The sequence below is a fragment of the Chanodichthys erythropterus genome, chromosome 7, assembly GCF_024489055.1.
Source record: "Chanodichthys erythropterus isolate Z2021 chromosome 7, ASM2448905v1, whole genome shotgun sequence".
NCBI lineage: Eukaryota > Metazoa > Chordata > Actinopteri > Cypriniformes > Xenocyprididae > Chanodichthys > Chanodichthys erythropterus.
In genome coordinates, this window is record NC_090227.1 from 43,512,968 (window position 1) to 43,527,800 (window position 14,833).

The 14,833-nt window shown below is 37.9% G+C and overlaps 1 protein-coding gene across 1 annotated transcript in view; it reads left to right on the forward strand.

The window, feature by feature from the left end:
• hcn4 (hyperpolarization activated cyclic nucleotide-gated potassium channel 4) overlaps positions 1-14,833 on the forward strand; it is a 106,511-nt gene that overhangs the window by 56,733 nt on the left and 34,945 nt on the right. The window contains exon 4 of the mRNA XM_067389473.1: positions 3,031-3,249. Coding sequence (XP_067245574.1) covers positions 3,031-3,249 — 219 coding nt within the window. The remainder of the gene's footprint in view (positions 1-3,030; positions 3,250-14,833) is intronic.

Consider the following 14,833-nt stretch of genomic DNA (forward strand, 5'->3'; position numbering starts at 1 on the left):
GTGAAGTGTCTCAGATTGTGGTTTTTCTCCAGCCTTAATTCGATATCCATCTAGTATTGACAGCTCTCCAGTGAGCTGGGCTTTAATTTCCTTCTGTTTTTAGTCAAGGGGACATGCAGCCACCGAGTCCCCAGTGTCCAAAGAGAGAGAACAGTCGTGTTCCTGATGCCCATGAGATTTAGTTTTCTTAGCTGAATGCCAGAGACCCGAGCCACGACCCTGAATCAACTCGATGAGAGCGAGAATGGCAAAATTGCCAGCCGAGCCCCAAATGAGGAAGTCCTCTCAGGAACTGCCATGTATTGCTGGAGTTTATCGACGAAAGCTGCGGCGGCTCGCTGGCTTCCCTGAGGGATAATTGGTGGTTTGTGATTGCTACGGTCTTACAATAACATAGAGTTGGAGATCAGATTCAAAAAGCACTTTATCAGTCAGCAGGCAGGCGTGGAGACAACAGTGGGGAGACACAAACTGTGAGATTACATTAGAAAGCGTGCTTTGATGTGCTACATTCGTTTTTTAAGCCAGTTTGCATTTTTATAGATGTCATTCAGCAAGTGCCAAATAACACTTGACAATAAGATCCCATTAGTTAAAGGGGCTCAATGTAGAATTCAGAAAACCTTGTTAATAGCGACACCGGTGGCCATTAATTGAACTGCAGCCAGAACTTACTGCTCATGCTTACGTAACGTACAAGAGACTGAATGTGATTCAGTGCCTCAATATACTCATGGTGACGTTCTTTTCAATCTTCGCTTAGAAGTAAAAATGTTAGAAAAACATCTGCCGTGATAAACTGTTAACGAACATCCTGACGCCGTTCACGCTGCTGAGAACGACGGTTAGATGAATATGTAAATATGTGCTGCACGCTTTCCTCTCAATAAGAAAATAAACACACAACAAAACTGAGAGAACAGCAGTTCAGAAAGCATCTGATCAGAGTGATGTGGATTTGTTGTCAGCAGCATAATGCCGACAGATGAGGTCATTAAAATTACACTATTATTATAGTAAGATTATAAAGTATATCTGAGACTATAGACTATATATGTGAGACTATAGTTTGAATGAATCCCTTTTCTTTGCACGACACATTGACATTACAGGACAGAATGGCCCTTTCGGCATTATTATCCTGAACATTGTATAAGCATTAATTTCATTTGTCATAGAGCAGAAGAGAAGCTCTCAGGCGTGTAAACATTACATACTGTTAAATTTCCTGGCAAAAACATACTTTCACGCAAAAATCAGTCTACAGGCTTTCATAGACAAGCCAGGAAGACGGGATTAATCAGTAAGTGATTAATATATGAAAATTCTTACATATAGCGCCTTAAATGCAATACCTAACATTAACTAACAATACGCAATACATTTGTTACAGTATTTATTTATCTTTGTTAAAGTCAGTTAATAGAAATACAACTGTTCATTGTTAGTTTATGTCAGCTCAGGTACATTAAATAATATTAACAGATACAACTTGTGATTTGAATATTGTATTAGTAAATGTTGAAATTAACAAAAACAAAGATTAATTTGTTAGTTCATGTTAAATAATGTTAAAGGGGTCATGAACTGCGTTGTTTTATTGTTTTATAATGTTTCCTGGGGTGCAATGATAATGTTAGTATGGTTTTTACATCAAACATTATCATAATTTAGAAATAAAAGGCATTTTTCCTTCCCTGATTTTAGCCTCTGGTTTGAACACTCTGTTTTAAGGGGCGTGTCTGTGTGAGACTTCAGTGTAAACGCCCACTGCTGTGATTGGCTGACATCTTTGCATATGAAATAGCCCAGTATTACTCTCTCGAAAACCTTTAGCACGTTTTTACTTTTACAGCTCTCAAGGTTAACTAATCATAAAAGTGTTAATTATAGCAATACATTTAGATCTATGGCACTATATTCAGATCGTGGCATGAAAGGTTGCAGTGATGAACATGTAGCCGATCACAGACATGTTGTTGAGAGCATGAAAGCGATGATCTTGTCATTGCAACTCAATTTCTGCACACTAACGAATGCTTTCATCATAACTAACAGTGCAAACGCGATGTAAATAAGCCTCGAGTCCAGAAGTCAGTCTCTGATAAACTCACACTGTTTGATTGACAGCTCCAGCGATTGTAAAGGGAGCGTTCTTTGATCGCTTTCTATATATAATTTAATCACCGTTTAAATATCAGATTATTTTCATCCTAAAGCATCACAAAAACATCACTTTTTTCTTTTGCCTACTACTGTACATTGAGATTCAAGTGATGATTTTCTCAGTTTTTCTAAGTATTTTAAATACACATGTATTAAAGTAAAATAGTGCCACTCTGTATCTTTTCAAATTCACTTTTGACGTCTGCAGCTCCTTCACGTTGTTAGATCCAGCTATTCCAGTGACGGGGCTGTCATTATGAAACGGTATGATCTTTTTCCTCTTTTTGGAGCGCTGTAATAAGCTGTCGCTCTCTCAGGATTGAGCCTCTACAGAAATGAGTCTGAAAGCAATCTGGACATGTCACCTCAGACGGAGCCAATATTGATTCCTCACGGACTCGCACACACATCCACAGGACAAGGGCAATTTATTCACTATTTTAGAGGCACAGAGAAATTCACATCTTTCTAAATAGCTGACCCACTTTCCTGCAGCTTTCGCATTTCTCTTTTTCGGCCTCATTCGTACATATTTTCATTTTATGTCACTGTGTTTTCTCCCACCCCAAACTCTCTGGAGTCAATCTGGATTCATATTCATGCAGTGTTTCAACTTTCTGTTTCATGCATACATGTAGGATTGTGCAGCTGAAACGATTATGCCTTAATATTTTTTAGCCTTTTGATGCTAAATGTTTTGGAACAAAATGTTTAAAGCAAGGAAAGGTCTATTTAAAAATAATCAAGGCATTGTTTCTTGCTTTATATCACCAGCAAAGTCATTGTGAATATATCTATTCAGGTCTGTCAGATGGACATGAAGTGTTTCTGATTGTCTCTCGCTCGGTCTTTCTCTCTTTTCAGAACGACACGTGGGGTCAGCAGTATTCTTACGCTCTCTTTAAGGCCATGAGCCACATGCTGTGTATTGGATATGGCATGTACCCGCCCGTTGGCATGACAGACGTGTGGCTGACCATCCTCAGCATGATCGTGGGTGCGACTTGCTATGCCATGTTTGTTGGCCACGCCACGGCGCTGATCCAGTCGCTGGACTCCTCGCGCAGGCAATATCAGGAAAAGGTGAGTGACGACCAGTTGGTTTACATAATGAAGAAATCACAAAAACAGCAGGGAAAGCTTCCTGTGAAGGTGGTGCATTATGGGTTTGTCATCTGTTGTTGTGGTGTCTGGACTGCAGGTACTCTTGCGTGCGAGAATGATGTGTGAATTATGAGTGAAGTGTGTATTTTTTACATCTGTTGTGGTGGTAAATTAATGGCAAAAATTACATGATTTTAATAATGTTAATAGTACTTGCCCATGTGAAAGTCAAAAGCACAATGCTAGGTTGGTTTCCAGGGAGTTGCTAGGTGGTTGCTATGGTGTTCTGGATGGTTTCCAGGGCATTGCTAGTTGGTTGTTATTCAGTGGAACAAAAAAGTGATTTGTAAAAATAACTAGATTTTAAAAGGGTTAATGGAGTTTTACCATGCAAAAGTCAGAACCATGACGCTAGAGTGTTCTGGATGGTTTCCACGGAGTTGCTAGAGTGATCTGGGTGGTTTCCAGAGAGTTACTTATGGAGTCAAATTAATGCCTTAAAGTTTTGCAAAACACAAAAAAGAATTGAGCTATAAAAAAATGTTTTGCAAACAAAAATAAAGAATTGCAAAGGAAAATAAAATATTGAGCGGAAAAAAAATAAGTTTTGCAAACAAAAATAATAAATTGCAAAATAAAATAAAGTAGTGCAAAAATAAAAATATAATCAATTACAAAAATCAATGACAGCTGTAATCCTATTTTATCTTTGCCACATATTTTTCATGCTCAAACCTACAAAATCATTTGTAACGCTCATTTTATTCTGCGTTTCAGTCAAGCGCGCGCTCACGATACCGGTTTTCTTTTGCGCTGCACTTTTCTGCGCGGATCTCTTTATGGCACTGGTTTGACGTGGGGGTGGAGTCAAGAAACAGGGGCACGCCCCCGCGAAATACATTGGAAGGGAACATAATCGGCGACAGGTGAAATAATTCTTTGACATGGTGAAAAATAATGCATGGTTTGTTTTTGTTGGTTTGTTTAGCATATGTTGTCACCGATTACGACCCCCTCCAGTGTATTTCTTATAGTAATATGACCCGTTGCGCTCTGTCTCACTGCCTGTATCCACTTTTGTGTCCTTAAACATTCGTTTTTTGGGGTCGACTGCTTATAAAAACGTATTTCTGTTTTTTTTTAGCTTGTTAGCTGTACACCTTGTCACACAGCAGCTTTTAGGCATTGTTCTGTTTTTTGTAATAAGTCAGAAAAGACAAGAAGGCAGCCTCACGCAATACAAAGTCAATGGAGACGGTTGGATTGTTTGTCCCCCCGGTGGGCGTGGTTTTCAGATTATAATAAATGCGCTCTGTCTCTATGCTTGATCTGATCTGGGTAGCGTTTCCCAAAAGCATCGTAAGCCTAAGTTGATCGTAGCTCCATTGGTTTCCAAAAGCTTATGATGCTTTTGGGAAACGCTGCCCTGTTCTGTTGCGATCTGCGTCTCCTGCCGATGACGTGTTTCGCGGGGGCGTGCCCCTGTTTCTTGACTCCACCCCCACGTCAAACCAGTGCCATAAAGAGATCCGCGCAGAAAAGTGCAGCGCAAAAGAAAACCGGCATCGTGAGCGCGCGCTTGACTAAAACGCAGAATAAAATGAGCGTTGCAAATGATTTTGTAGGTTTGAGCATGAAAAATATGTGGCAAAGATAAAATAGGATTACAGCTGTCATTGATTTTTGTAATTGATTATATTTTTATTTTTGCACTACTTTATTTTATTTTGCAATTTATTATTTTTGTTTGCAAAACTTATTTTTTTTCCGCTCAATATTTTATTTTCCTTTGCAATTCTTTATTTTTGTTTGCAAAACATTTTTTTATAGCTCAATTCTTTTTTGTGTTTTACAAAACTTTATTTTTGTGCAAAACTTTAAGGCATTAATTTGACTCCATAGTTACTAGGTGGTTGCTATGCAGTGACACCAAAGTAAATTTTTGAAGATAATGCTAGAATGTTGTAGGTGGTTTCCAGGGCGTTGCTAGGTGGTTGCTATGGTGTTCTGAGTGGTTTCCAGGGCATTGCTAGTTGGTTGTTATTCAGTGGAACAAAAAGTGATTTGTAAAAATAACTAGACTTTAAAAATGTTAATGGAGTTTTACCATGAAAAAGTCATAACCATGATGCTAGAGTGTTCTGGGTGGTTTCCAGGGAGTTGCTATGGTGATCTGGGTGGTTTCCAGGGAGTTGCTATGGTGATCTGGGTGGTTTCCAGGGAGTTTCTAGGTGGTTGCTATGTAGTGACAAGCAAAAATTTGAAGATAATGCTGGGTTGTGGCCGTGAGTGTCCAGGGAGTTGCTAGATGGTTGCTAGAGCATTCTGGGTGGTTTCCATGGTGTTTCATGGTGGTTGCTATGAAGTGGAGCAAAAAGTGATTTGTAAAAATACCTAGATTTTAAAAATGTTAATAGTGTTTACCCATGCAGATTTCACAACCATGATACTAGGATGTTTGGGGTGTTTCTGGGGAGTTGCTTTGGTTGTTGCTATGTACTGACACCTAGGTTAATTTTTTAAGTTAATGCTAGAGTGTTGTAGGTGGTTTCCAGGGAGTAGCTAGGTTGTTGCTATGGTGTTCTGGGTGGTTTCCAGGGATTTGCTAGGTGGTTACTATGCACTGGAACTGAAAGTGAATCATAAAAAAAATGTTAATGATATCTGCTCATGAAAATGTCACAACCATGATACTAGGGTGTTGTGGATGGTTCCCGGGGAGTTGCTAGGTGGTTGTTTTGGTAGTGACACCAAAGATAATTTAAATGAAAATAACTAGATTTTAAAAATGTTAATGTGTTTGTCCATGCAAAAGTCACAAACATGCAAGGTTGTTATGGGTTTTTTTCTAAGTTGTTCCTAGGTGGTTTTCAGGTGATCCAAGTAGCACAATATATATTGAGAACTGCTGAATCGACCAACCAAACCAGTTGTAACTGTGAGGGTAAAACAGGATATTCATAAAGCATTGAAGTAAGAAAATCTGTGAAGGAAGAAAGTCAATTATGTGGAATATGAGTGTGTGGAGAAAACACAGTCCAGCTGGACGACAGCGTGACACTTCTAAACTCATCTTAGCACGCTAACGTGATTACCACAGTTCCTGCCGGCTACTTTAATTCACAATAATGGACTTATAACGCCCATAAACAACCAACTCGAGAGCACAGATATTAATATTTGCTTGCAGAGAGTTTTAGCTCTGATGATTGAAATTAAATTCAGAAGGGCTTTTTGAAACGACTCCAACTTCAGGATGTGCGTCATCATGCAGCTTTATGCTCCAGACTTCACAATCTAGTTGTTTTTGTAGTTGCATTTCTATAGTGTCCTGTATAAGTTGTTGACCTCTCCTCACTCGTGGTCAGCGGGCAGTACAGTGTGCCAGGCGGGTCCCTCGTGCCTTAGTCCCTTTCCTGATGCCCACCTCACCTTGGGCAGATCGCCACATGGTGCACCATCTGTTGAGAGTCAGAGGGATGGAAAAAGTGAGAAGCAGAGAGATGGAGAAGGTATAAAGTGGGAAAGAGAAGATCAAAAGGAAGATGCAGGGGTTTTACAGTCCAGATAGTCTGAGTTCAAAACTCATCGCCAGGCTCAAAGCTCTTCACCGCAACCCGCCAAAATAAAAGTTCAGAAAACTATCGGCAGATACACACACAAACTCAAAACTCTTCACCGCAACCCGCCAAAATAAAAGTTCAGAAAACTATCGGCAGATACACACACAAACTCAAAACTCTTCACCGCAACCCGCCAAAATAAAAGTTCAGAAAACTATCGGCAGATACACACACAAACTCAAAGCTCTTCACCTCAACCCGCCAAAATAAAAGTTCAGAAAACTATCGGCAGATACACACACAAACTCAAAACTCTTCACCACAACCCGCCAAAATAAAAGTTCAGAAAACTATCGGCGGATACACACACAAACTCAAAACTCTTCACCGCGACCCGCCAAAATAAAAGTTCAGAAAACTATCGGCAGATACACACACAAACTCAAAGCTCTTCACTGCAACCCGCCAAAATAAAAGTTCAGAAAACTATCGGCAGATATGCACACAAACTCAAAACTCTTCACCGCAACCCGCCAAAATAAAAGTTCAGAAAACTATCGGCAGATACACACACAAACTCAAAGCTCTTCACCTCAACCCGCCAAAATAAAGGTTCAGAAAACTATCGGCAGATACACACACAAACTCAAAGCTCTTCACCGTAACCCGCCAAAATAAAAGTTCAGAAAACTATCGGCGGATACACACACAAACTCAAAGCTCTTCACCGCAACCCGCCAAAATAAAAGTTCAGAAAACTATCGGCAGATACACACACAAACTCAAAACTCTTCACCGCAACCCGCCAAAATAAAAGTTCAGAAAACTATCGGCAGATACACACACAAACTCAAAGCTCTTCACCGCAACCCGCCAAAATAAAAGTTCAGAAAACTATCGGCAGATACACACACAAACTCAAAACTCTTCACCGCAACCCGCTAAAATAAAAGTTCAGAAAACTATCGGCAGATACACACACAAACTCAAAACTCTTCACCGCAACCCGCCAAAATAAAAGTTCAGAAAACTATCGGCAGATACACACACAAACTCAAAGCTCTTCACCTCAACCCGCCAAAATAAAAGTTCAGAAAACTATCGGCAGATACACACACAAACTCAAAACTCTTCACCGCAACCCGCCAAAATAAAAGTTCAGAAAACTATCGGCAGATGCACACACAAACTCAAAACTCTTCACCGCAACCCGCCAAAATAAAAGTTCAGAAAACTATCGGCAGATGCACACACAAACTCAAAACTCTTCACCGCAACCCGCCAAAATAAAAGTTCAGAAAACTATCGGCAGATGCACACACAAACTCAAAACTCTTCACCGCAACCCGCCAAAATAAAAGTTCAGAAAACTATCGGCAGATGCACACACAAACTCAAAGCTCTTCACCTCAACCCGCCAAAATAAAAGTTCAGAAAACTATCGGCAGATACACACACAAACTCAAAACTCTTCACCGCAACCCGCCAAAATAAAAGTTCAGAAAACTATCGGCAGATACACACACAAACTCAAAGCTCTTCACCGCAACCCGCCAAAATAAAAGTTCAGAAAACTATCGGCAGATACACACACAAACTCAAAGCTCTTCACCCCAACCCGCCAAAATAAAAGTTCAGAAAACTATCGGCAGATGCACACACAAACTCAAAACTCTTCACCGCAACCCGCCAAAATAAAAGTTCAGAAAACTATCGGCAGATACACACACAAACTCAAAACTCTTCACCGCAACCCGCCAAAATAAAAGTTCAGAAAACTATCTGCAGATACACACACAAACTAGTGTTGTAAGGGAACTATTATGCAGTTGCTACAGTGTTTTGAGTGGTTGCTATGTAGTTTCTAGGGTGTTGTGGGTGTTTGCAAGGTGTTTTTCCACAGGTGAAAATGTGCATCTGATCACTGGGCCTAAATGTATGCAATAGTAAAAGACATATGAAAAGCACAAGTCCACATGAAGAGTGAGCTGGGATGCTCTTCGAGAGAGAAAGATGGGAAATCATGAGTGTGAGAATTACATCAACCTCTTGACTTTTTCAGGAAATTGTTTTTGTCTCATAAGGGTAAAGACACGGAGAGACGAGTGAATGAGATCGGAGTGAGATTATGTGCTGTTCTGACCTCAGTAAGTGTGAATGAAACTCTGTCCTTTAAACTTCTGAAGGGAATTTTCAGTTTAGCTCTGTCAGGATTATCTGGAAATGCTGATGAGAAATACTGTAATGCTGAAGATGTGACAGGTGATTTTGAATCCATAATATGCTGCATTTATTTTAAGTTCTTGCATCTCAGAAACAGTTACAGGACACTCTAGTAAAAGTCTCAATTTGCTCCACATAGTCTGAGACATTAAACAGATCTTGTCTCTGATTTCTCTCTCCTCCTGGCGAGCTCAAGCATGTGAGGAAGGCCAGTAAGTCATTCAGATCGGTGTGCTTACAATCTGACTGGAATATGAAAGCAGACGAGATGCATTTTCAACATCTCCAGGCGCTGAATGAATAATGGCATTATGTTTTTCTGCTGACTGTAATCTAAACACTGACACAAATACCTGTTCTGCGTTGCATGGCAAACAGATCTCACACCATTTCTTTAAAATCTCTCTCCTTCAGTCCTGTTCTTATAATATATATTCATGGGAGCCTGAAATGCGGTGGGAACTGAGCATTTGGCTTATAACTGGTTCAGTTTGTCTGATACTTCACTGTGAATCTTTAATGCCTGCAGCTTATGTATTTACCGTAGAAGCGGAGCGGCAGGGCTTATTCAAACCGTTTGGGGAGATTGTGAGATTTCTTGATTTGAAGATGACGTAAAATCACAGAGGTCCTACTAGTTTAATAGCTCCTCCAGTATGTTTTTGTTTTGCATTATGCTTGATGTGATGACATTATGAGAAAACGATATTAAGGTTTGATGGGGAAGCACTAGTATTAAAGATTCATTGGAAATTGATTATTTGTCATTAATGATTTGATCAATATCTGTGACTGGCGATTAATCAATTTAAGTGCAATTGTGGTCATGAATTATTTTTAGTGCGTACACTGGAGGTCAAAAGTTTTGAATAATTAAGATTTTTGAAAGAAGTCTCTTATGCTCACCAAAGCTGCATTTACTTGATCAAACAGAAATATGATTGCAATTTTTTTTTTTCTGTGTGAATATATAGTAAAATGTAATTTGATCAAAGCAAAATTTTCAGCATCATTATTCCATGTTTCAGTCACATGAATAAATTACATGTTTGATAGTGCTGTCAAATCGATTAATCGTTATTAATCGTATCTAACATAAAAGTTATACACACACACACACACACTTATATGCTAGGGCTGTCACCAATGATTTTTTTTTGTAATCGAGTAATCGGTTGATTATTTTGATGATTAATCAAGTACTCAGATAATTTTTTTGTGATTTCATAATAGCACTTTGCTATATTATGAGTTTTTAATGGTTTAAAATAACAGTTTTCTGTGTAAATATATAGTAAAATGTAATTTATTCCTGTGATCAAAGCTGGATTTTCAGCATCATTACTCCAGCAGGTTTCAGAGTCACATAAATAAATGACCTTTTTAGTAGTTCTGTCAAATCGATTAATCACGATTAATCACATCTAACATGAGTTTTTATATTTATATATATATATATATATATATATATATATATATAATATTGACACACACACATATATAGTGCCGTCGATTATTCGAGTACTCGGCCGATTGTTTTGGCGGTTAATCGAGTACTTAGATAATTTCTTGTGATTTCATTATAGCACTATGCTATATTATGATTTTTTTTTTTATGGTTTTAATATATCATGCAGCCTTTGAAAACGTTCTAAAAATGCGGTTCTTCTCGTCCGTGGAATGTGCCACTTCCGGTATTTTGCCATGGAGGAATCATGACAACCCTAATATTTACAAACTTTTATGTTAGATGCAAATAATCGTGATAAATCGATTTGAAAGCACTTATTTTAAAATAGATTTCAATAGAAAACTGTTATTTTAAATTGCAATAATATGACACTGTTTTTACTGTATTTTTTATCAAACAAGAAGAGATTCTTTCAAAAACATTTAAAAAATCAAACATCTGAACGTCAGTTTATTTTGTAGTTAAACTGGATTGCGGGTTTTTATGCCATCTCTAATAACATGCATGCGTTTGTGCTGAAATAACAAACGCAAAAGTGGTGAAACTGTTTAGAGAGTTAGTGATTGTTCCCATTAAATTCGTCATCTGGTTTAGAAGAATTTGGCAATCTCATTCGTCCTAATAATGAGTCAGCGGCGCACTCTGTCCTGGTACATCCTCTCCTCCGTACGTCTCGTTTCGTGTCTGCTGGCCTGCTTTTTGAGATTCAGAACTGCCAAGTGGGTTAACCAGCCATTTGGTCCCCCGGTGGATGCGGCCTCTGAGCCGCGGGTCAAACGGCTGTTGGTTAATGCGCCGGCCGTCCCACGGCAACCTGCTCCCATGGCAATGCAACTCGCGATTCATTGCGTGCCAGCCGCCTCGAGCCAGGCATCCTGTAGAGGAGACGTTAGCACGGTAAACACAGATTAATATGGAGGAGAAGGAGGCCGTGTGTGTGTCCGTTCGTTAGGTTGACTAATGTGTTCTCTGAACATTTTCCCTGAGCTGTCAGAAGACGGATAGACAGGAAAGACTCAGCAAGGGTTTGAATTGTCTGTTTATTTGTGTGTGTTTAACAGATAGAGACAGAACGACACACACACACCTGGCTGTAGTACCTCTGCTGATATTCTGCGAGACAGTAGCCAGCGGGTTCCTCTTCAGACTAGTTCATCTCTAGGAACGACAAGACGTGACCTGACGGAAACCTCACATGCACAAGAACAGCCATGTGACGTTTCGTTTGTGATGGATGTGCATGGAGTAAATCACACACAGTCAAAAAAGATCATTTTTTGCATTGTGATGTTTGACAAAATCAAAGCCGAATGCGAGCTACTGTAGGTGACACACATTAGATATGTTAAAATGATTCACAAACCTCTTTTAAAATCTCCAGATCGCTCCAGAAAATTCTTGAACAGGCGCTGCTCCATGTAAAAGAATAGAAAAAGGCAAATATTTGCAGTGCGCACAGACGGCGGATGAAATTATCATGAGAATGGCCAGCTATAATCTGCCACGAATGGAGGGTTCTATTGTACCGCGAACATGTCTGTCAGCGCCGGCTAATATTAGCTTCATAAAGGAAGAGAGAGAGAGAGGGGCTGGAACTGAAGGAATGTCGGAAATAGATACTGTAGGACTGCGATTTGGAGTTACAGGCTGATCAGTTTCACAGGCTCAATCGAACACCGAGAGAGTGGAAATTAAAGAAAGAGTTCACAAATATGAAAATATACCAACACACTTTTAAAAACTAAGAAAAATTATTCTTTCTTAGCAGGTACAGCGCTTAGAGCATGAACACACAACCAATCTAAACATACACACTAAACACGCGTACATGGAAAAAGAACAAATGTTTGACTTTCTTTCACCTGTGAAACACTGCAGAATGTTTTATTTTTGGGTGATCCAACCATTAAAGAAACTTTACAGCCCACAAATGCAAAAATTAAAGGAGACACATTTAATCTGGGATTGGTGTGATATTAGATCTTTGACCGTGTGATTCCTGCCTGCAGCTGTGCTGTTAATTAAAGACTTTGAGAGCAACTGTGGGAATCATTTCACACCGCACACACTTATTCCTCTTCCCGTCGGAGCGCCCATGGGACACGTGCTGCTGTACAGGAGCCCGAAAAGCCCTCTCGCTTGTGCTCACGCTCTCGGCAGAGGATTATGGGAAGACTTGAGTTTCCTGGACAGTTATATATGTGTTCTTTTTCTCATCTACCTGCTAACCGGGAGAACGACCGCGGCCTGATTCACATACTGTCCGTATTATATAGTGTATGAGATTAGGATTATCTTGTATGTTGAAAGTAGTATGCCAAAGGTGCCGGCACAGTATGATATATTTCAAGGCGGATTTTAATGTCAGTATTGCGTGCATGTGTAATGTTTTTGATGTTGCATGTGTAAATCTTTTTTTCCTGAGGTCTCCTACAATATGCATCCAATGTCAAAAATCACTTTCTCATATTCTGTCGTGCACTTTGATCTTTAAAACTTTGCAGACATTCACAAACAGCTCTTTTACACACTTACATTAAAGGAATATATTTAAAAAAGCATAATAGCGGCACTTTAAATCAGGGATTCCCAAATGTTTTTGTCAGCTGAACCCTTCTGACCTAAAATAGTTAATATTTCAATAATTTAACAACATGTTTGCATGCTGACAGCTGTGTAAATTTTGACAGCTAATTTAGTTTTAGTCATATTTTAGTCATCGGAAATTGTTTTAGTTTTAGTTGATTAAATATCATAAGATTTTAGTCACTGAAATCTACAGTAAATTTAGTAGACTAAAATCTAATTTAGTTAAATTGTAATGCATGCATTAAGTAATCATTTCTCTAACAATGCACGGATCCAATACACTTATATACGTCTGATATTCTCCAAACTGTTTATGTTCACTTAAGACAACCAGCTGTATGTTACTCGCCAAAGGTGACGGATTTTGACTGTTCAAGTGCAAAAAGACACGAAAGAGAGCTCAATTCAGTGTTTTTCAGGGACTGACACACTTATCATTGAGGTACCATTAAAGTTTTTGTTTAAAATTTTTTTAACAGATTTGATTTTTAGTTTTTCTGCTTTCATTGTAATTTTAGTTTTTATGTTTATGACTTTTAGTTTTTGCTTTTAAATATTTATATATATTTAGTTTTTTAGTTTTTTATTTGTGTTTTAGTAATTTTATTCAGGTTAAGCTAAAGCTTGGAAACTAGATGAAATAAAATAAATATATATATATATTTTTTACATTTTTGTTTTTTATTTCAGTTAAAATTTATTTCAAGTAATGAAGATATTTTTCATGGTTTTAAGTGTAGTTAACTATAATAACCCTTATACCTGTAAAATATATAGAATAATGTGTCAAATAATGTTCTTAGTCTTTCCTTCCTGTGACAGAAGATACAGTAGTTTACTATAAATTAAATTAAATTAAATTAAATTAAATTAAATTAAATTAAATTAAATTAAATTAAATTAAATTAAATTAAATTAAATTAAATTAAATTAAATTAAATTAAATTAAATTAAATTAAATTAAATTAAATTAAATGCAGTTTATTGTGTAATTAAAATAACAATAATGGCCAGGAAAAATAATAATTATAAACTATCCCGAAATACACTGTGACTCTTATTCTGAAATGTAGCAGGCTTCTCATATAAGTTCAGATGAGAGAGATAAAACATGTATTTTTACAACCCTTTAAAACATTTTACTATATAAACATCGTGTGGTAAACATTGTCATAATTCATCAACATTAGTTTATAAGCAATCGCATGGCATAAATGTGCGCTATTCATTGATTGCGAGCCTGTAGAGTGTGCAACAGCGCCGCTTTTCCCGTGGTTAGACTTGTGCGCATCTTCCACAAAGGACAGCAGTCCTGCCTGAATATCTTCCCAAATCATCCCTGTATATCATTTTCATTTTGTTTTTATTCATTATCGCAAATTTGAGTAGATTTTAGTCATATGTTTAAGTCATTAAAAATGCATTTTTATTTAGTTAGTTTAGTTTATTTAGTAAACTAAATTAACACTGGCTCACGGTTTTCTGATGCTGGTTTCACACAGGTTTGTAATGACATGATGAGAGAATTTTCATTTTTGGGTGAACTGTCCCTTTAAGAGCAGCTTCGTTTGATGATTTGCTCGCAAAGACTCCAATGAATTATTGGATTGAATATTTTTTGATCATAAAAAATCACTAAAAATAACATCCTACTCTTTTACTAATGGTATGTTTATATGTGTTTAAAGATGCACATTCACAAAAGACATTTTTTTGT